Source organism: Sphaeramia orbicularis, chromosome 12 (assembly GCF_902148855.1).
Source record: "Sphaeramia orbicularis chromosome 12, fSphaOr1.1, whole genome shotgun sequence".
In the NCBI taxonomy this organism is placed as follows: domain Eukaryota; kingdom Metazoa; phylum Chordata; class Actinopteri; order Kurtiformes; family Apogonidae; genus Sphaeramia; species Sphaeramia orbicularis.
The window spans coordinates 80,689,859-80,712,688 of record NC_043968.1 but is presented as its reverse complement, the minus strand read 5'-3'; the positions used below and the strand labels follow the sequence as shown (position 1 = coordinate 80,712,688).

Here is a 22,830-nt window from a genome sequence, read left to right as displayed (position 1 = left end):
GATTCCGTTGGGGTTTTCCCGGCTCGGCCCAGCCGACCGCCTGTCGTTATCACCCACAGCCCAGACGTTTATCCCCGGAACCAGAGGCTCCACAGGAATTATATATTCTCTGTGTTGTTCCATTTACCCTGTTAAAGTGTTTAATAAAAACACTAAACCTTATTGGTTTCTCCTGGTCTTGCTTTTGGGTTCAGCCCTTGTACTCAGCCTATTACAAAGACACTGTTTTATTTGGCTTTTGGATGAAATAAATAAATACATATACTGACAGTCAATAGAAACTTTGAGGTAGAAATGTCTGCATATTTCTACTTGTAGGGGCGTTGGAATTATTCATTGTGGATTTATTGATGACTTGGTGCTCAGGTAGTTCAGATAATGATGAGTTGTCATGTTGTCATGGTTCATTACACATGGGTTGGTCTGTTTGCAAAAGTGGACCAAATACACATTGAGCAATACTCAGTGGGTCTGTGCACAATTTGAGGATTGGTTTTGAAGGCCTATATAAAAGGCCCAAAAAGGCCACCACTGTTAGTCCAGTGAACAGCATCATGCCACGTCTATCACGTGAACGTCTCCAGACACTGGGTATGATGGAGGCCGGTTTGAGCTCCAGTGATATAGCCAGGCCTATGTATGGGCTGTTCCCAACCCACAATCAGAAACCTGGTTGAACACAACACGACAGGCTCTGTTGAACATAGACCGCATCCAGGGTGAGAGAGAGTGACAACTGCAGACCAGGACCGCTACTGTTGGGACTTTGTGTTTGGCAGGTGCCATTTTCTTTTGTTTTTTTTTGTTTTGAAATTATTCTTGGAACTTTAGAGTTTTGTTTCTGTATGCCAATATCCTAAACAAATGATTCATATGAAAAATTCCAGTTTAGGGTTTCAAAATAAAATTGTCGAAAAATATAATCTCAAAGTTTTCATTGACTGTGAGTGTATATTCATACATAGATAAATAACTAGATGTCCATAGAATTATTTACAGATCGAACACAGCAGGTGGTCCAACAGGAGGACGTGGTGCAGCCAAGCAAAGGCCACAAATCTACAGTATTTTGTGCATTTGTTTCTTTTTTTTCTTGAAAATGAGGAATATGGAAGTGTTTATAACAAAAGGCTAAACTAATATGTGGAAGACTCAGAACTGATGTATGTAAATATGTAAAGTTTATAAGGAACCTGGTGCTTTAGGAGATGTTCAGTGTACAGTCTGGTGTGGTTTCCCCTAATATTTTGTGGAATACTGGGATATCTAAGAACTGTTTATTATTAATGTTATTTTATTTAGTGATATTGAGTACAGTGTTACTGTTTGTAAATAAAAAAGAGTAAAAAATGTAAAATGAAAATCAATTTTATCTTGAAAATCAATATCTTTGGGAAAAAAAAGCAATTTTCTCAGCTTTTTGCTCAAAATTTTATTTTTTCCTGAAAATGACCACTGTTCAAATGTTTATACCTCATGAACAAATAAAGATAGAATAAAATAGTTTTTTGTGTTTAAAAGTTTAAGTTCTGTTCTTTCTTTTGATGTATTCAGTGTTCACATACATTTAACACTACATTTTCAGTGGGCCTTCAAAGATTAGTGAATATGACCAAAACAGGCTGGCGCTGGTTTGCAACTCACTGTAAAATGCTCTGGCAGAGAAAGAGTTAAGTGTCCGTTTCTGTGGCGCAGCATTAAATCAAACCATCGTCACGAAGCACCTGAGTTTCACATCCACCATTTTGAATAGAATGACTGTTGATTTTATCTGGACTTTTACTGATGGTAAACACACGGTCCAGTCCAATGGAAATAGTCCAGAGGAGTTTTATGAACCAGTGAGGAGAAAAACCCTGAGCCTCAGAAACATCAACAACACTGAGTTCAAGCACTGAGCTGCACATCAGCTTCTACTCTGAGGCCTGGTCTGATCACAGTCACTTCAGACGGGCTCCAACACATGGATTAAAGCTCCTCCAGTTTGGACTGTTTCTACTGAAGTAAAGAACCCACAGTGAAGGAGGTGAGAGTCAAACAGGTCCAACCTTACCTTCATGGAGAGACGCACAGACTCACAGCTGCTGTCGTTTGGAGAGGAAGGAGAAATTAAACTAACATGAAGTGGATGAGGAGGAGACAGAACAGGTTCCACCAGGTTTTACTTTTTTTTTTTACATTTTTTACATTTTTGTACCTGACAGACTGTGGTGACTGTGGGGAGCTGTGGTTGTGTGTTGCAGATTCCAGTCCAGGCTTGTACTTGAACTTGGACTAATATTAGTTCAGTCTAATCCAGTGGTTCTCAAACTGGGGGGCGTGAAGGCTTGTCAGGGGGGTCATGGGATCACTCCTGGGTGTTTTTTTTTTTTCTTTTTCTTTCTTCAGGTTAGAACATGGATCAGGTGGAGCTCATGTTTTAGTGTTGGATTGGTTCCATTTCCATAAACATTTTCCAGACTGAAATGTTCATAAAATGTGAATAAACTGATCAAATCTGACCAACCTGAAATGTCTAAAGCAGGGGTGTCCAACTCATTTTAGGTCAGGGGTCACATTCAGCCTAATATGATATAAAGTGGGCCGGACCAGTAAAATAATATAAACAATAGGATAAGAACTTATGAGTAAAAAAAGTAAATTCTGTAATGAAAATGTTTACATCTACGAATTGTACTTGAACATAACATGAACAAATATGAACAATCTGAAAATTAATTTGTAAAATAAGTGCAATGTTAACAGTATTCCACCTCAGTTTATCATTTATACATGTGAATCACAACTTAGAGATCACAGTGGATCTACAAATACACCAAACATTTAATAACAGGCAGAATATTATTAAAAGTCCACATACTTCTCTTCAGACATTTCAGATATTCACATTTTTTGTAAAAGGCTAGTCTGTAAATGTCAACATTTTTGTGTAATTTTACAGTTTTTTATACTAAAACAAAGAGACAAATTTACAGTTTTCATTATTTATAGGTTATTATGTTAGTCTTTTACTGGTCTGATCCACTGTAGACTGAAATGAGCTAAAGTGATTTGAACCTTGACTGTTAATATCTTCAGTGTAATTTTTGCAGTTCACATATTCATCCCTTTGGTGGGCCGGATTTGGCCCCCGGGCCGCATGTTTGACACCTGTGGTCTAAAGTAAATCCAGTGGAATTGGACCAATATTCTGCCTGTTATTAAATGTTTTGGGTCTTTGCAGATCTAATCTGTACATATAGAAATGATCAAGTTGAACCAGAATATTGTTCAAATTGCACCGATTTTTTAGAAGGAGTGTCTTTTTTTTTTTTGGTTATTGTCATTTCTTTTGTTTGGATAGTTCGTGCAGGACACAGCGTTATAAAAACAGCTTTGTTCACTTTTGCCATCACTGAGCTTAATAAGAAATAGTGACATTGCACTTTATTTACTTATTCTAGTTATTTATCCTATTTCTTTGCTCTATTCATTATTATTGTGACTTCTAATTTTTAACTTTTATGTTCTTATCCAGGTTTTTATACCAAAGACTGTTTTTATCTTCTTGGAGTTTTTATTGTGTTTTATTGCATCTTGTTTTTATTGACTTGATCTTATTTATTTATTCATTTTATTCTTTTATTTATCCATGCTGCTATACTGATGAACGGTGGAACACTGAGCACTTTTTGTCTTGACACTCGATCAAGTACCTGCTGAACAGGTTCAATGTGTGTTTTGTTGTAATGCCAAAAGCTATCACTGTGTCTGCAAAACAAATCTACCCACAGGTACAAATAAAGGAACCTTGAACCTTCAGCCTTAAATGCAAATATTTTCATAATTTCAGGTTATATTTTTTTGTATAAAACCATGCAAAAAAGTGAGTGTTTGTCATTGTTGGTGGGTTCTTCTGTTCTTCTGTGACTGGTTGTGATCCACTGGAGATCCAAGTGGGCTGAATGTGGAACCTGAACATACATGAGTGGGACGTCCCTGGACTAAACCAAACCAGGAGGACCGTCCACTGTCATAAACAGCATAGGCTGGACTAGTTTATTGGTTGGGTTGGATAGGCTCAAATTAAAAAAATGACCAAAATGTCATTTTATATGGTGGATACTACAGCTTTATACTTTGCCACCAGGGGGCACTGGTGTTCCCCTAAAATGGTCTGAAACACCTTGAAATACCTCATAAATCACTAATGCTATGTTCAGACTGCAGGTAAGTGTGGCCTAAATCTGATGTTTTCACCCATATGTGACCTGTATCTGATCTGTTACAGACCGTTTGAACTGCACTAATCTGACCCAGACCACTTTCATATGTGCTCCTAAATCTGATACGTATCTGATCATTTGCAATGTGACTTCAGTCTGAACGGCCAGGTCACATTAATACGACCTTTACGTCATTGAAATGCGACAAACGTTACAATTCTGTGTCCCAGGAGTGTTTCTTCTATAAACACAGTGTGTGTCTGTGTGGTCACGTATAACGTCAGGACCTCTTTTGCACATGTGGGTCACTTCAGGGTCACATTCAGTTCAAACTCAAAACTCAAAAAAATTGTGCATTAAACAGTTTAGATCAGTAGATGGTTTTGGTTGCCAGTAGGTGTTTGGGTCTTTATGGGTTAAATAATGGAGGAGTTTTAGAAGCAGAGAACATTCACATTATCCAATCAGCATGTCTGATTTATTTTGGTTTCTTTTGTCTTTGTAATAATCTAATTCAGCTGAATTTACAGAAATCAACTATTTTTTTGGACTTCTTTGATCTTCTTCTGTCATTAGATCTTAATTCCATTGCAGGTTTTGTAGTATGTGATGATCTCGTGTATCCTGATGATCCACAGATGTTCAAACAGAGCAGGGTCTGAATATTCTTAGGAAAAATATCAATATGTGCCCTTTTATAGCGATATTTGGGCTCCCTGTTGACTCCTGTTTTAACCAAATACAGTCTGATATAATAGCTTTTACATCCCTCCTTGCAAGACGACGTATCTTATTTTTGTGGAAGTCTCCTAAACCCACGTCTATTTCATTTTGGCTTAGAGATGTTATGTTTTTTCTTAAATTAGAAAAGATTCGACACTCACTACAAAGCTCCTCAACTAAATTCTTTCATAAATGACAATCTTTTTTAGATTACTTTCAGTCTTTACAAACGCTGCCTTCAGATTGATCTGTCACACCTCCACCCTACTCTATTTTATTATTGTTTAGGTATTGTTGTTTTTTGTCGTAATTTGTTCTGTCTACCAATTATTGTCACATTTGATACATCTAGGTAATGTCTAATTTTTAAAAGTAAATATAGGTATCTGCAAGCTAGGACTTTTTTTTTTTTTTTAATTCATTTATTTTTATTTCCTTCTATTTCCATTAGCTCAGTTAATATTCTTGTACACCACAGATTTGATACTGCTTGTACTTATTTGATTTTCTGCTGCTCAGAGACTGTTCTACTGTTATGATGTTCTTGTTTCTGCTGTTGCCCCTTCTGGGAGGGTCTTGGGGTTGGATTGGGCATGGGGAAAAATGATATAAAAGGCAATGCATAATGAATGCACTGTAATTCTGCTCCTGTGTATGTACTGTTACATTGCTCATAAAAAGATTTAAAAAAACAAAAAAAAAACAGAGCAGGGTCTGGACACTATTACTGCAGAATGGAGAGGAGAACACCATCCAGCAATGTTCACACTGATCTCAGAGCAGTTCCACTGTCAACTTGTTTTCCTTTGGAGCTAACAGAGCATCGTCGCAAGAGTTCCACTACACATTAAAAACGGTTACAGTTAAATGTGAAAAGAACTGTTAACCAGTGAAACAGGTGCTTGTTCCTGTGGTGGTTTGGATTTTAGCGCCACCCTGTGGAATGACAGATAATTACAGTTTAAGTTTTACAAATTAACCCTAGAGATCATGTTTATTTTTTGATTTTACAGTCATTCTTACTATTGCTCATCATTATAATTTTTCTTTTGAATGTCTACTTGTATTTTCTGCTGAATCTTATGATTATTGTTAATTTTGTCGTTTTATTTTGTTTAGCCAGGGAAACCCAGTTAACCCATAAGGACCCAGTGCTACTTTTGTGGCAGTTCACAAATGAATTTTTCTCATATTTACCCTTTTTTTAAATGATTTATCACCATTTATTGTCATATTATCCTCCTTATTTTGCGTTTCTTCAGTGAAAATTATATATTTTTCTAGATTTAATTCACGGATCATGTAGATGTTCATAAAAGTTTAGAGTAAATGCAAAAGTGTTCATGTCAGAAACAGAAAACTGAAGAAAAATTGACTTTTTCAGCAAAATCTCTCATTAACTGAACATAAACTAAGTGTGTCCATTCGCTGTCATTGATCCAACTCCATGGGTTTTACTGGTGAATCGACGTTGTAGAAGATGACGGTGTTTCCATGGTAACTACGTAAATGAATTTTTCTCTATATTTAATCTTTCTTAAGTGATTTATCACCATTTATTATAGTTTTATCCTTTTATCCTGTATTTTGCATTTTTCTCTGTAAATCATGTATTTTCCTATATTCACTTTAGATATTCATGAAAACCCAGAGTAAATTCAAAGGTAATTATATGAAAACAGAGAAAAATTAAAGAAAATGTGACTTTTTTTTTTTTTTTTTTGCAAAATATATAATTAACGGAACATAAAACAAATGTATACAACCATATTTTGTTCTTATCACTTACTACTTTGTTCATTTTTTTATTCATTTTGTTCATAATTATTCATTTAACTTGTTATTTTTATTTGTTTTGGTTCATTTTCTTACCTACTTTATCATTATTATTATTATTATTATTATTATTATTATTATTATTATTAATAATAAATTTTGTTCAGTTTGTGGCTTATTTTGCTCATGTTACTTATTATTTTGTTGATTTATTATTCAATTTTGTTTGTTTTATTGATCACTTTGGCTGTTTTTGTTTTTGTTTTTTTTTTTTTTGCTCATTTTCATTTTAGCCCATTTTTTTGCCTTTTTTTTTTTTTTTTTTTATAAACCCAGTGTGTCCATCCACTGTCACTGATCTAACTCCATGGGTTTTACTGGTGAATCAACGTTGTAGAAGATGACGGTGTTTCCATGGTAACTTCGTAAATGAATTTTCCTCTATATTTAATCTTTCTTAAGTGATTTATTACCATTTATCGTAGTTTTATCCTTTTATCCTGTATTTTGCATTTTTCTCTATAAATCATGTATTTTCCTATATTCACTTTAGATGCTCATGAAAACCCAGAGTAAATTCAAAGGTAATTATATTAAAACAGAAAAATTAAAGAAAAAGTGACTTTTTTTGTTTTATTTAACAAAATATATCATTAACTGAACATAAAACAAGTGTATACAACCATATTTTGTTCATGGCACTTACTATTTGTTCATTTTTTATTCATTTTGTTTATAATTATTCATTTAACTTGTTATTTTTATTTGTTTTGGTTCATTTTCTTACCTACTTTATAATTATTTTTCTTCAATTTTGTTCAGTTTGTGGCTTATTTTGTTCATCTTATGTATTATTTTGTTGCTTTATTATTCATTTTTGTTTGTTTTATTGATCACTTTGGCTGTTTTTGTATATTTTTGTTGCTTATTTTCATTTTAGTCCTTTTTTTTTTCTTATTTTTTTAACATAAACCCAGTGTGTCCATCCACTGTCACTGATCCAACTCCATGGGTTTTACTGGTGAATCAATGTTGTAGAAGAGTACGGTGTTTCCATGGTAACTACAGAGCCTCTGAACATACAAATGGGTCATATCTGATGACCATGAAAAGATGAAGAACTGTATTTTACACCAATTATTGACATGTATTGATAGGATTAGTGGATCGACAGGTATTAAACAGTTTAGATCAGTAGATGGTTTTGGTCGTCGGTGGATGTTTGGGTCTTTATGGGTTAAAGTCAGGTTTACCGTCAAAGACCTAAACAGCTGAAGACCAAAAGCATCTACTGATGTAAACTGTTTATGAACTTCTGATCCACTGTGGGATAAATAAAGTTATCTATAAATCTACACAGACAGAGTCCACTTCCATTTTATAATATAGGATAAAGTGTCATTTTGTGTTATAAAGACATTATTTACACAAATGTAAACTTTGGTGAAATATATAATGAAGAAAAAAAAATCACAAAATACAAAATAAAATGACAAAAGTGCAGATATAGGGGAATTGTCTCTTATAGTGTATAATAACTGTATGTAAACACACTCAGGACACAGTAAAATGTGTAATAGCAGCTTTAGTAATACATTACATAAGCCTAATTAATATATAAATGTATTTGTATTTTGCATATTTTCAATGTAGTGGCTTTGAGTCTTCATAAATCCAGTAGTTATTATCTATTTGTTCTTAACTTTTTTGTCAACAGTACTGTAAATAAATGTTTTATTCACACTAAAACTACTTGTCAGTGATTCTAAAATTGCTCTTTTCACTTAAATAAGGTTCAGTCAGTTAGATTTTGAAGGATCTAAAGGCAGAAGTTCATTAGAATGTACACTACGATGTTGTGTAGAATCATCTGAATAATAACTGCTGTGTTTTTGTTACCTCAGAGTTTTTCTGTCCACAGAGGAAACAGGTTGTCTTCATGTTTTTCCAGGAGCTCAGAACGGACTTTCTCTGCTCTTTTTCAGCTTTAGAACAGGTGGTGTATAGAATTAACCCTTTCATGCACAGCGCTCACTACAGTGGACTGATATTCTACAGCTGTTCTCTTGAATATTCATGGGTTTTGTGGTTTTAGTTCCATATCAGCCAACACAGTGGACACTTATGCACCATCCCATAATACACTGACATTCATACTATTACTGTAACTGTCCTGTTCTTGATAAACCTGTGTGGAGAAGGGGTGGGATTAAATAAATTCTACTTTTCGAATGTGCAAATGAAGTCATGTATATGTATGAAGTTTTGTTTTGGTTTTTTGTTTTCTTCCATGACTTCTTTCTACTTGTTTTATTTCTAAAGACTAAGTAGGATTACTTTGTCTTGTTGCATATTTGAAATAAACTAAACAAAAAAAAAACAAAACAAAAAACAAAAAAACCCCTGATCTGCAGTAACATGCTTAAGTGTTTATCAATTACTAGTTGTTATTAGACTGTAATTAACAGTTTTCTCAGACAAAAAGTTTTTTTTTTTCATATTATCGCCTTGAAGTGAGTAATAACTAGTACTAGAGTACGTTAAAATGTGAGAAAACATCAGATTAGCTGCATTAAAAATGTTTTTATTTCATACTTTTCGCACAGTTTATCACTTTCTGATATTTGTGCTTTAAATGTTTCTTTGCTTCAAAAATTAAATGCATGGTGTCCAGCTGAGTGGAGAGTTTTGTAACTCCATAAAAAAAATAGGTCCATTTAGAAAAAAAAGAGAGAGAGAGCAAGACTACAGACTTAAAAAAAACAACAAAAACAACAACAAAAAGAGAGACTACAGACTTAAAAAAAAAAAAAATAGGTAATTTAAAAAACATTTCAGTCACATAGTTTTTTTTTTTTTCGTGCCTAAAGAGGAAAAAAAAAGACTCAGGAAAAAACTCTTAACTAAGGTTCTCATACTTCATGCATTAAAGGGTTAAAGTGTCTGCAGATGAAATCAGAGGAATATTGCCACAGATCCACACCTTCTACAGCTCGCTCCTATTGGTCCAAATCAAGACCAAAGATAAATCTGATCTGTGATTCTACCTCAGAATGATTCTAATCTGTGATTGTAATTCCAGCTGTTAATATTGAACTCCCTACAGGTAGATTTACTAAAGTGAGACACAGATAACAGATAATAATACTATGAGTAAGAAGAAGTGATCAATTATTTCAGGTGAAATTTCTTCCTGTCTTAGTTTTAAGGGGTGCAACAGTATGGAGTTTTCAGTGTTATATTTTGTGTTTAAAGATGCTCCACAAATGAAGCGAAGCATGAAAAATGGTAAATTCATTCTGTCAACAATGAAATACAAGTCAAAGTACATTTTAAAGTCACTAATTTCTTTTTTATTTGGATTTTCTCATCCTGTGGCAGCTTTTTCTTATTCGCACATTCTGACTTTTAATGTTCACGTCTGGATTTTTATTTTTAAATTGCATTATTTTATTGATGACTATTCTATTGTGACATAACAGCGAATGGAGAGTCTTCTTCAGGTGTAGAATTTTTTTTTTTAAACTTTATTTAAATATCAATTTACAATACTGTCAAACATTTAACATATAACACAATGCACACAACACATAAGAATACAGACATAAAAATAAAATACAAATACAGAATCAGTATATGCACAGAATACACTTTCAACAATTCATATACAAAAAACAAAAAAACAAAAAAAAAAATAGACACATAAATAATCTCTCATCTAAAATGTCATCAAATGTCAGAAGATTTATTAAATAACTTGTCATAGTTATCCAGAAATGTTCCATTTTTTTTTTTTTTTTTTTTTTTTTTACTGTTAACACGGGCTAATGAGTTATAAAGTGAGTTTAATTCAATTTAAAAATGAGGAAAGGTTGGTTTAGAGGCTTAAAATTTTTGTTTATGAATGAAATAAAATAAAATAAAAATATTAACTAAATATTGCAGATTTTGTTCTTATTTTCATAATAACATATAATATCTTTCAGGGAAAAACAGTATGACATGTTAACTTGGGTGAAGATACAAGAACACAAGTCAGACCAAAATTGTTTTGTGACATTACATGCAAAAAACTAATGGTTTAAAGTTTCATCAGCATGTCCACAAAAAACACAGGAGTTATCCACATCCTTGAATTTTAAAAAATGAAAGAGTTAACAGGATATATCTTGTGAATAATTTTGAAATGAATTTCTTTGACTTTGTTATGGATACAGTATTTGTGAGGTAAAAGCCAGGCTTTTTCCCAGTCTATGTCCTCCAAATAAGAGCACCAATAAAATTTTCCTTGTGGTGAAAACCTGTTTTATCTTGAAAAATTGTTGTTGTATGTTTATTGTTCCATTTCTTATCCTGTATATTGATACCATTCACAGCAACACACTGGCCTAATTTCTTGACAGAAGGATAAGTGACTTTTCATTAATCCTTTCATGCATGAATTATGGGAACATTAATCAATATTTTTTTCTTTATTCCTCTAGGTATTTAAAAAGCAATGAGATTATTATTTTTTTTCATGAAGCTATTTTTCATGGAGTTGCAAAAATGTGCATTTAATTTTTAAAGCAGCAAAACATGTATTTACTGATATACTGTGTGAAAACTATGAAATAAAAACATTTAATGCTGCCAATTTGATGTTTTCTCACATTTTAACATGCACTACAAACAAAAAGTTGTGGATATTTAAAATTTTTGGGTTTTTTTTTTCAGTTGGGATTTTTTTTTACTTTTTTTGTGTGAATTTAATTGAAACACATTTTTTAATGACCAGACAGTTTTATTTACAAATGGCAAAAATGACAAAAAAAAAGAAAAAAAAAAAAGACAAAAAAAAAAGAAATAACCTTAACTTGTTGTTTGTAGTGAACTCCAATACTAGTCACTTCATGGAGATAATATGCCAAAAAAAACAAAAAAAACCCTTTTGTTATTAATTACAGTCTAATAACGATAACAAGCAATTGATTTACTCTCAAACATGTTAGATTTGGTTTATCAAGAAAAGCCAAGTTACAGTAATGTTATCAATTGCAGTGTATTGTGTTGGCTGACATGAAACTAAAATAACAAAATCCATGAATATACAAGAGAACAGTTGTAGAATAACTGTCCACTGGAGTGACCAGTATGCATGAAAGGGTAAAATGAAGTAAGCCAGAGGGGATTGCTTTTATCACTGAGTTGTATTCTTTGAAAGGTATTGGAAAATTCTGTGTAGTTGTGGACCTGTCCTAGGACAGGACAGGTCCATGTTCATCCCTTCAGGTGCAGAACTGGACTCTAACAGTCCATCAGTGTGACGTATGCGCGGTGGGCGGAGCTAACGTCCAGGCACCATGGCTTCGGTAGGACCCGAGGTGAGTGTGTAAGCTTTCTCTCCGCCGAGCTTTTATACTTTAACGGTGCTTTCCGAGCTATACAGAGGGTGTTTTTACGCGGCAAACACGAACCCGGTGCCGAACGGGAGCGTAGTGTGCGTCTCGGTGCCGTTTTGTCGTTTATATCCCGCTGCCAGCTCGGAGTCTCTTGCTTTTGTGCTGGACCGGAGGGCAGGAAGATGCTGTACCCCGGAACGTGAATACTCTATGTTGGCGCGGCGTGGGCACTGCTCCCCGGGCTGATCATACATGGTCCCGGCACATGTCACTATCCCTCTTCTTGTCCAGCTTTAGCGCTTCAAAATAAACTGCAGAGACATTAGCATCTGTTTCCACCCGGTGTTATTCGGCCTTTTAGCCGTTTCATCTGGGACCGGCTCATTGGAGGCTAATTCTCTCACTGCCGTTTAGCCATCCGCTAGCAGCCGTGCTAGTTAGCGGAGTGTCTGAAATCGTACAAACGAGCTAAAATCTGGGGTTAGCATGTTATCAAATCAGTTGGTTTTGGTGTTAATTTGAGGTGTGTTCATTGGGCTAAGTGCCAGGCTGCTGATGTTAGGTCTGCAGCTCTGTGCAGGCTGTTAGCTTCATGGTAATTGATGCACAGGCTGCCCTCTCTCTCCCTCCCACTGTAAACATATGGCGCCAGCTCTTACACCGGCTCCGCTGCTCTGTGCATGATGATCTCCCACATTTCACCTTCATCTGCCATCATTTCAGGTGCATCCCTGTGGTTTACTCCAACTGTCTGCACTTATTGTCCACATTTACGCTCAGACCACATCAGAAGGTGGAAACCAAGAACCAGGCGGTCTGTAACAGGTTGCAACACTGATTTATCTTTATTTTTTTACCTTCTAGTCATGGTGGACTCATTAGAACTGATCTGTGCTTTAACAGTAGTCCTGAATGGAGCACATCTACCAGAAATTCTGCCTTTGTTTCTCTCTCTCTCTCTCTCTCTTCTTTCTCTCTCTTTTTTTTGGAGAGATCAGGGTTCGTGCAGCAGAGGTCGCTCCTGCAGCGTTGTGGTGGTCTGTTCAGTCTCAGGTGTAAATGAAAGGAGGTGTTGAGATTTGCAGCCTCTTCTGTCTACGCTCTGTTTTCTGCTTTGTGTTTTGGTTTTTAGTTTGACACGTGTCACACATGTGGTGTGCATCCGTTGCTGTCCATACACATTTTAGTAGTCAGTGAAAATTAACCTTAAACCTTTCGTGCATAGTGGTCACTAGGGCTGTATATTGGCAAGAATCTGGCGATACGATGCAAATCACAATACTGGAATCACGATACGATATATCACGATATATCAAGATATGCAATTTTTAAAATTGTTTTGTCGTTGTTTTTAAAGATTTTTTCCTGGAAGAATTGAATTACACCAGAAATCTGCACAAATACTAAACATATTTTTATTTGATTCCAACAGGATCTAATGTTATATCACAAAATGTTCCTGTGTTCAAACTTAAATTATGTTTTACAGACATTACAGTTTAACATCCTGTTCAAATGTTCATATTCTGTTAGTTCAGAACTAACATCAGAACAGTATTTTAGTTCAATCCCAACAAAGGAACTACCATCTGCATCTCAGACAGTAAAAAGTGCTTTTAGGATGCATCAAGTAACCATTTAATAAAACAGTGTTAAATTATATTAAATAAGATAAAAACAATCAAGAAAACCAAAATACAAAAATGAAACTCCGCCATATCTGCATTTCAATAAATACCTAAAAATATCAATACAGTACTTTTTAATATCAATGCAGTATCGTGAAATGAAATATCGCTATATATTGCAGAACCGATATTTTCTAGTAGTGGTCACTACAGTGGACAGCTGTTCTACAGCTGTACTCTTATCGTATTTTCAAGGATTTTATTGTTTTAGTTCCATATCAGCCAACACAGTGGACATTTATGCATCATCTCACACACTGCAATTCATACCATTACTGTAACTTTGCTGTTCTTGATAAACCTGATATGCACTAACATTTTTGAGTGGAAATCGGGCAGTTGTTATTGTTGTTAGACTGTCATTAACTTTAATTTTTCTTTTTTTTGCATGTAATTTCCATGAAGTGAGTATGTTACAATGTGACAAAACATCAGATTAACAACATTCAAAAAATTATTTCATAGTTTTCACACAGTGTATCAGTAAATACCTGTTTCTTTGCTTCAAAAATTAAATACATGGTGTCCAGCTGAGAAGACATTTTTGCAACTCCATGAAAAATAGGTTCATAAAAAACAATTTCAATCGCATCATTTTTTTTTTTCATGCCTAAAGAGGAATAAAAACACTCAGAAAAAAAAACAAAACAACTCAATTAAGTTTCTCATAATTCATACGTGATAGGGTTAATGTCTTTTGCAGTACTGGATATTAGTAAGAAAAGTATTACATTAGAAATAAGTGATTTACATGTTATTAAAGCTGCACATGTTGGTGATTCTTGCTGACATGAGTACGTGAATGAACACATCAGTCATCATATTGAAATGTGTATTTTTTTTCCGTCAAATTTTAACTAATAATCACAGAAAATAGTAAACACTGTTCATTTGAAATGATAAGTACCCTTCATTGTCTCTGAATCCAAGACATCACCATTCGCACACTTAAATTGCATTTGTAGCTGTGTTATTACATGAATCCACAATGCAACTCGATTATTGTGCAGCTTTGCATATGGTTAAACCAGACTGCTGCTACGAATGTGGGTATGAAGAGGCAAAGTGGCACAGTTCTTGTTGTCTTGTGCAGAAAATCATTATAAAATCATACTTTAGTGACGTTTCAACTAAAATCACTTGCTTTGGCATCTTCGGCAAAATGTTCTGCTTTGTCAGCAGCAGAAAAATTCTTCACAGTTTGATAAATGTTGATACAAGTTAAAAATGTTGTCATCATATATTTATTCATTTTTCATTTATTCATTTATTCCAATCTAAATGATTAGAAAGGAGCAGGATGAAGAAAACGTATAATACCTGCCCCTTTCTTGAAACATCTGCTTACATCAGATAGGTAGCTGATACAGCTATTACATAAACAGTTTACATAATAGTCAATGCAAATAAAACAAATCCAACATTCATAAGTTAAATTATTTCATTCCATGCTTTTACAAAGCTTCTCTATTCTTTCCTTATACAACCTTTTAAACTGAAAAATATTTGTACAGCTCTTCTCTTCCATTGCCCAAGAATTCCACATTCTAATACCCACAACAGAAATACACATTTGCTTTACATTAGTCCTTACCCCTTGCAGTTTAAAATTTAACCTCCTTCTTTATCCACTCTTAGAGGAAAATAAAATGCATACAGGTTAAAAGAAGCTAAGGCTAGTTTTGGTCATTTTCATAAATGAGTCATCTCAGTGTTTTATCTCAAAGGTAATCTAAAATCAACAATTAAAGGCACATCTGTCCTTCCATGGAGGTTTGCTGTTATTTTTCCCACTGAGTACATGTTCATTTACTTGTCTTGTTGGCACTGAGTGGGTGGCAGTGGCTTGACACAGCAAATAGTCACATTTGACTTTACTCAGTAGAATATTATTTTTGGTTTATTGTGTATCTTTATTTGACAGTGGCAGAGAGACAGGAAATGTGGTGAAGGACAGGTGCAAATGGCCCACCAAGTCAGGAACTGAACCAGTGAAATGTGACATGTGATACAGGCTCTAACCACCTGTCTATTGAGGCACCTCATGTTCAGAACAAATACCAAACTTTGAAACTTTTATGGCAGTAACTGGATGTCATAGCATCGAAAAATGTCCTGTCATGTCAAACCAAATTTCATAAGGAATAAAACATTAGTGCAGCAGCGTGTACCCAGCTTTTCCTTCAGGACATTTTGTTAATGGACAAGTGAAATGATATGGGGAACAGTTGGTATTTTCATGTTAGGAAGCGGATTTCAACTGAAAATCTATCAAAACATCTTATATTATGAAAGGGAAGTGGACTCTGTGTGTGTATGTGTCTTGGGAATCACACAAAATTCGGAAATAGCTGACTGCTGCAGTTTGTCATACTTAGTATTTTCAGTCAAGGAAGAGACTAGCAAAACGGCAAGTGGATAGGACCAATATTTGGGAGATATTAGTAATTTTGGAATACAATAGCCTTACAATCACATTGCTATGGCCAGAATCATGTGAATGCTTTGGTGGTGACTGCGGGACAAATGCGATGCAGTATGCGAGAATACACAATAGGGGTGTAACAGTGCACTTGTTTGTACCGAACCGTTTCACTTCGGGGCCTTCAGTACAATACGGAGGTGTACCGAACGAATACATGTAGCCTATGTGAAGAATGCAAACACACGCCTTAAGTTTCCACACAAACCTTGAAGCAGAACGCGCACAGGATGAACAGGGTGGCCGAAAGCGAAACCCATGTGCAATATTTCATATCCTAGATGGACGTTTAAGCGGTCCACGTACCATACACATGCTGAAGGTGAACCAGTATGGCAGCTCAGAGCAGCATCACAAGTAGAAAGCCAGAGTTGGAAGATCCTCCGTCTGCTCTAAGGTCTGGATTTGGGAGCATTTCAGATTCCCTGTCAGTTATGCCAATGGAGAGAGACAAGGTGACAAAACAAGAGCGATGTGCCGGCATCGTTTCGCAAAGATCGGTTATATTTTAAAAATTTTTTTAATGAAATTGGTGTCTTTCACTTTACTGAAAATGTATTAAACCAAAGATTTTCTGTATTGTTACACCCCTAATACACAACAAATATTTGTGCTGGGGGACTGGCACGTTGCCCTGCAGGATCAGGATGGGGTCCCTGGGAACCTGCCCCTCAGAGTCGGGATGTGTATTTTAAAAACACCCCCTCTTTTAGCATCCCACCCTTGATATTGACAGTGATGAAGTTTAGGATCCAGAACCCATGGGGAACCAGGGGTCAATGTGCTAGTTTCATTGTAAGGCTTGGGCACAACACCACCTAAACCAAATTAATGGAAAATCACCTGACTTTTCCAGATATAGATTTCTTTAGCAAGCTTTTTGTGTCCTTTTTTTTTTTTAAACTGCTCCAGCGTTTTCCAAATTTGATCTATCACCTGATTCTTGAAAATAATATGAAATTTTAGATATTTAAGTCTTTAAATCCTCATCGAACTTAGGGAAGAACCCTGGGACATAGAAAGCACTTAAGGCCTCTGAAAATGTCCTGAATCGTCCTGTATGTGTTGTACAATTTTCTGTTTGTTAAAATGAGAAGTTGGTAAAGAATTGGTACCAAAACCAATTCATCAATACAAGTACCTTTACTGACGCACAACACACTTTTGTCATTATTGCGTTGTTGTCAATGCGAATTAGTTGTAGCAACTCTACAAGTCATGAAATTGCCATTTGCTTTGGGTTTTGAGACTTGTGATTGGTAAGTTTTTACTTTTTAATCATGATTTTAAAACCAAAAATGTGGATTTTATGCTATTCTTTGCAAGAACATTTTTGGGTTTTGGTTTGTAAATTGATCAAGAAATATATATTTTTTTTAAGTTGTCTAAAGTTTTGTGGAATTTGTCCATTAAGACTGCAGAAAATCTCAAAATGTACACCTTCCAAGAACAATATTTGACAGAATCTGAACAGCAATCTGCTATTAAATCTATCAATTGCATATTTAGTCCACTCCTTGTCTAAATATACCAATGAGCGCCCACTACCTCATGCCGACGGGGTTGATTTTCGACAGACCAAAAACAGAGTCCAGAAAAGTAGGCAGACCTCTTATTTTCTCTCAGACCTCTTCAGTTAAAACATGCTGAGAGGAAGTGATCGAATTTTTGGTCAGTGATGCCCAAAAAACCATCAAGACCTGCAGCTTTAATTGAGTAAATGTAAAAATAAATGGTTGATCAAGTTGTTAAGATGCTTATGAAAAATGTGGAATTTCCTGTTTAAAAGGCGGCAGTCTGCAGGTTTTTCTTCTTAAATGGTACTGCCCAGCCACTATTTCCATCAACAGTCCACCTTTCAGACGTCAAAATATACCGCATTGGCCGGGTTCATTGAGAACAAATGAAGGAAACCGTTTTTGAAGTATGGAAGCAAAGGCTGTAGCGCTGCAGACCTCTGTGGATTTGCATTACATCATACAGGTGTTTGTAATTTCCTCATTCCTCTTTGTCTGCTGTGTTTCATTCAGCGTTCAGACAGTGAAGAGAAGAGGCTCGGTTTCACGTCGTACAGCACTTTGGGTTTCTGCAGTACACACAAGATCCAAAACTCGGTCCAAACAGAGTGCTGTTTTTCACCTGTATGTCCATGTACGAATGGTGGAAAATGACACGTAGGCTTTCTGTTTCCTTGTGCTTTGTGTTGCATGAATTCTGTGCTGCAACTTCCAATGTGTTTCTCTGGCAGGGAGGTTTTTTTTTCTCTTGGATTGTTCGTGGCAAGACATGGGTCAAGGATCTATGATTTGCTTGGCCTGTCACAACTATTACAAGGAATTCACTGATCTGGAAAGAATGTTTTTCCCTTATTTATTTACTTGGTTTTCAAGTTTTTTTTGGTCCTTAACTGTTAGCAGGTTACATACACTCACAGTTTCCAGTGAGCTTGATGTAAGTTATTTGTCACTGTCCATGCCTATATGCTGTTCACACCAATACATATAGTTTTCTAAAAGGGTTTTTTAACCCTCTGTTTAACAAGAAAAAGTCCATAGGTGTTTCTCAATGTCAGTTTTGGCAAGTTTGGTCATGGTAACAATGAAGAGAGAGAAAGAGAATGGACTTCCAAAGATTGCAAGTCTCAAGTTGACAGTAACATAAAGTGCATCTGAGGATATTTCCTAGCCAAGTCCATACGAGTCACCAACCAGTGCATCCTTGGTTTAATGCAGGGGTCCGCAACCTCCGGTCCCCGGACCGGTACCGGTCCGTGTATCATTTGGTACCGGGCCACAAAGAAAAATAAATTGTGGTTAATATTAAAACAATTTTTTCCATTAGTCTTGTGGAGATTTTATTTTGAAAAGCGACCGTTTCCACCCTCACCTCAACCGCTCTTGACTCTGGTGCGCCGTTTCATGAATCAGTAGTAACACAAGCTAAAGAAATGAGCCAAAAACAAAATACTGGAGAACTTTTTCGGGAAGAAACAAGGAAATGATGGTGCTGCAGAAGGGTCACAGACTGCCTGCAAACAGAAAGCTGCATTTAGAAGGAAATATCATGATTCCTGCCTCAGTTACAGATTCATCGCAACAGGTGACACACAAGCGCCTCCAAACTGCTCCGGCACATCAATCCATGTTTGAAACAACTTCAAACCTCTGTGCGTTCTGGATTAAAGTTCAAGCAGAATATGTGGATATCGCCACAAAAGCCCTGAAAGTCCTTCTTCCGTTTCCTACGGAATCCAGAGTAGACTGGATATACGGAACACAATTGGAGGGTGTGTCTCCCATCAGCCCCACATGGGACCGTCTAGTTGCAGGGAAACAAGTCCTGGGTTCCGACTGATTCTGCAGTTGGGTGAGTTGATATTCTACTGTAGAATCATTGGAACTGCCTGATATACAGTGTAAGTGTTTCAGATCACATGCTCTGAACTGACAGGTTTTTGTTATTGGAACCCCCGCACCTCTACCCAGTCTGCAGAAAATTTTCATGCATGAAACGGGTCCGTAGTACAAAAAAGGTTGGAGACCACTGGTTTAATGGATCAGATGAGAACAACATCCGGGAATGCCCTCCAATCCTGGTTTTGCCGAACTTTTAAATGGAACAGTACTTTGGCCTTGACTGATGATGTTTCATGAGCTCACAAGAATAGAACAATCAAGCAGTGTATTTGGCAGCGAGCCATGCACCCGTGATTTGCATGGTTAATTTACAAAAAGCATGGCCCAAAAAATGGTGCATGGCTTGTTCAAGGTCGTGCTAATTATCAATTCATTGTTCTATTACCTTGTCACGGATATTACCATGTCGAAATGCAAGAACCGTTGGACTATTAAGAGTGTTTTTAAAGGGGGGTGGTACCCCACATAAAGACCCCGGTAATATTGTACACCCCCCACTCTCAAATTGGTTTTTGGTTGGGAATACCGTACAACCCCCCCCAGTCTGAAATTTTTCAGAAAAGTCAATGGTCCTGTGTTGGAAAAGGAGCTAATGTCTCATTCCAGGCGGAAACGAAAAAAGCCAGTTTCAGAGAAATGATTAACTCCTAGATTGGGATCAGTTTATAGAGAACTTGCCAGTTGAATACCTGTTATAAAAGCTGTGTGCAGGTCACATGAATGACGCAGGAAACCAGCTTATCCCTGCCTTAGTCACCTCAATAAGACCTGCAGAGCTCCAGTAACATTAGGTCTAGGAGGGATTCTGATTCTCAGGTGAAAAGCTTGTGCGTTTAGGCTCGCCTCCACATATCACCAGCATCTCTCATCAGTTAAAGAACCAGCAACGTGATCTATGTAACATGATATACACTATATGGACAAAAGTATGTGGACATGTTGAATCCAGGTGTTTCTTTTCTAACAGGGATCTGGGATACAAAACAATAATGACTAATGTCAGAATATAGTTTTGTATTATGGGATAAATATCATTGCATTGGTTAGTTTCGTTTAAATTTTTATCTTTGCTTTCAAAATGCCTCAGAGAACTTAATTTCTCTCAACATTGATTTGTTTTCATTTATCCATGACTATGATTTTAGATGTTCTACCTCTAAATTTCAAAAATATTTACCTCCGCCAAGGAGGTTATGTTTTTGCCAGGGTTTGTTTGTTTGTTTGTTTGTTTGTTTGTCTGTCTGTCTGTCTGTTTGTCTGTCCGTTAGTGTGCAACATAACTCAGAAAGTTATGGACAGATTTTGATGAAATTTTCAGGGTTTGTTGGAAATGGGATAAGGAAGAAATGATTAAATTTTGGTGGTGATCGGGGGTGGGGGTCCCATTTCCAACAAACCCTGAAAATTTCATCAAAATCTGTCCATAACTTTTTGAGTTATGTTGCACACTAACGGACAGACAAACAGACAGACAAACAAACAAACAAACCCTGGCAAAAACATAACCTCCTTGGCGTGGGGGGAGCCCACAGGGGGGGCCACTGATCAGCCTTGGCAGAGGTCTGCGCTCTCCGAGTGCTTCTAGTTTTTCATGCTGTGACTGGAAATAAGAAAATATCAATGTTTTTATCTCAAGTCATCATGAAAAGGACACCTTAACTCTTTAAGTGCCAGACGGTTAAGGGGCTAATAAGCCTTAAAAGTGCCACAGAATTTGGCCGTTTTTCAGTATTTCGCGTCGTTTTTATAATATTTGAAGAATCCTGCAGGAAACCGCTCGGTAACATCCGACCGATTGCTGATTAGATCCAAAACGCACCGGACGCAGCCGATTCATTATTGATCGTAATTTGCATAATTTATAATAATAATGATAATAATAATAATGATAATAATAATAATAATAATAATAATCTTTATTTATATAGTACTTTTCATACATTAAAAACTGTAGCACAAAGTGCTTTACATATCAGTTTAAAAATCAGTACCGCCCCCCACCCACACCCACCCACTCACCCGCACACACACACATATACATGCAAACCCACAAGCTCACACATACTTAAGAAGACTGACTGAGCACGGGTAGACCAGAACAAAAATGTACAAGTAAAAGTAAAACATCAATTTAGGAGGCGCTGTCTCAGGGAGCCATCCGCACCAGGATGCAGCCGCCGACCCCGGCGACCAGGCACCAGCAACACAGCCCCGCATCCCAACTAGTGGGAGAGGGCCAACTGGGACCCCCACCCACCAGAAAGGAGCGGACCCCAGTGAGAGAAGGCGCCACAGCCCCCGGAGTCCACAGCCGCCCCCCGGCATGGAGGGCTCCCTCTGATGAAACACCGGAGAATAAGAAACATTAAAAAGATATAAAAATATTATTCGGTCGCGTGACCTCAAATTCTCGTCTGCTTGGTCTCAAAAGGGGGACACAGAAAGAACGTCATCGAAATGTGAGAAAGAAATGGGGGTGGATGGTTTGTTTGTACACAAATATGGCGTGTTCTCCAAAGCCGATCTGATCGGCCCGTGGCACTTTACAGGTTGTTTTCGTAAAGCCGATTTAATCGGCCCATGGCACTGAAAGTGTTAAAGCTGTAGACATGATGTGTCCCAATATTTTTGTCCATATAGTTTATAAACATAAATAGTTCCTTAAAGTTTAATGGGAGGTTTTTCTTCTTCAGTGAGATGTGAAGAAAGTAGATGGTCAGTTGTGGTAGAAAATTATTCTTTAAAGTCAGAGTACTAAAAATATTTTAGAAATTTAGAGGTAGAACTTTTAAAATCATAGTCATGGATAAAAAAAACCAAACAAAATCAACGTTGTGAGAAACAGAGTAAAAATCCTTTCTGACGCATTTTGGAAGCAATGATAACAATTCAGGAAAAACCTGTTCTGTTTTTGTTATTACTCCTAAACAGAAGGTCAAACAAACTAGCTCTCAACAATGCTGCTGGAGAGAATGTGGAGGAATTACGGTGGATCACGTCCATGTTTTCTGGTCTTGCCCCTCTATTCAGACTTACTGGAAGGAAGTATCTAAAATCAGCTCTAAAGTTTTGGGTTTTAAAATCAGCACATTATTCACTTCCCTCTTTCTTGGTCATGAACCTAATGGTCTTAGAAAGAATGACTCTTACCCTCTCAAG

At 36.3% G+C, this 22,830-nt stretch overlaps 1 protein-coding gene across 3 annotated transcripts in view; it reads left to right on the top strand.

Moving 5' to 3' along the window:
* Positions 1-22,830, top strand: part of LOC115430272 (histone-lysine N-methyltransferase EHMT1) — a 180,729-nt gene that overhangs the window by 89,911 nt on the left and 67,988 nt on the right. For 2 of the 3 annotated variants that reach the window (XM_030150215.1, XM_030150213.1), the window contains exon 1: positions 12,021-12,067. The exons of the other annotated variant lie outside the window; for it this stretch is intronic. In XM_030150215.1, coding sequence (XP_030006075.1) covers positions 12,047-12,067 — 21 coding nt within the window. In that variant the 5' untranslated portion in view covers positions 12,021-12,046. Of the gene's footprint in view, positions 1-12,020; positions 12,068-22,830 lie in introns of those variants that run through there. 3 annotated transcript variants of the gene reach the window in all.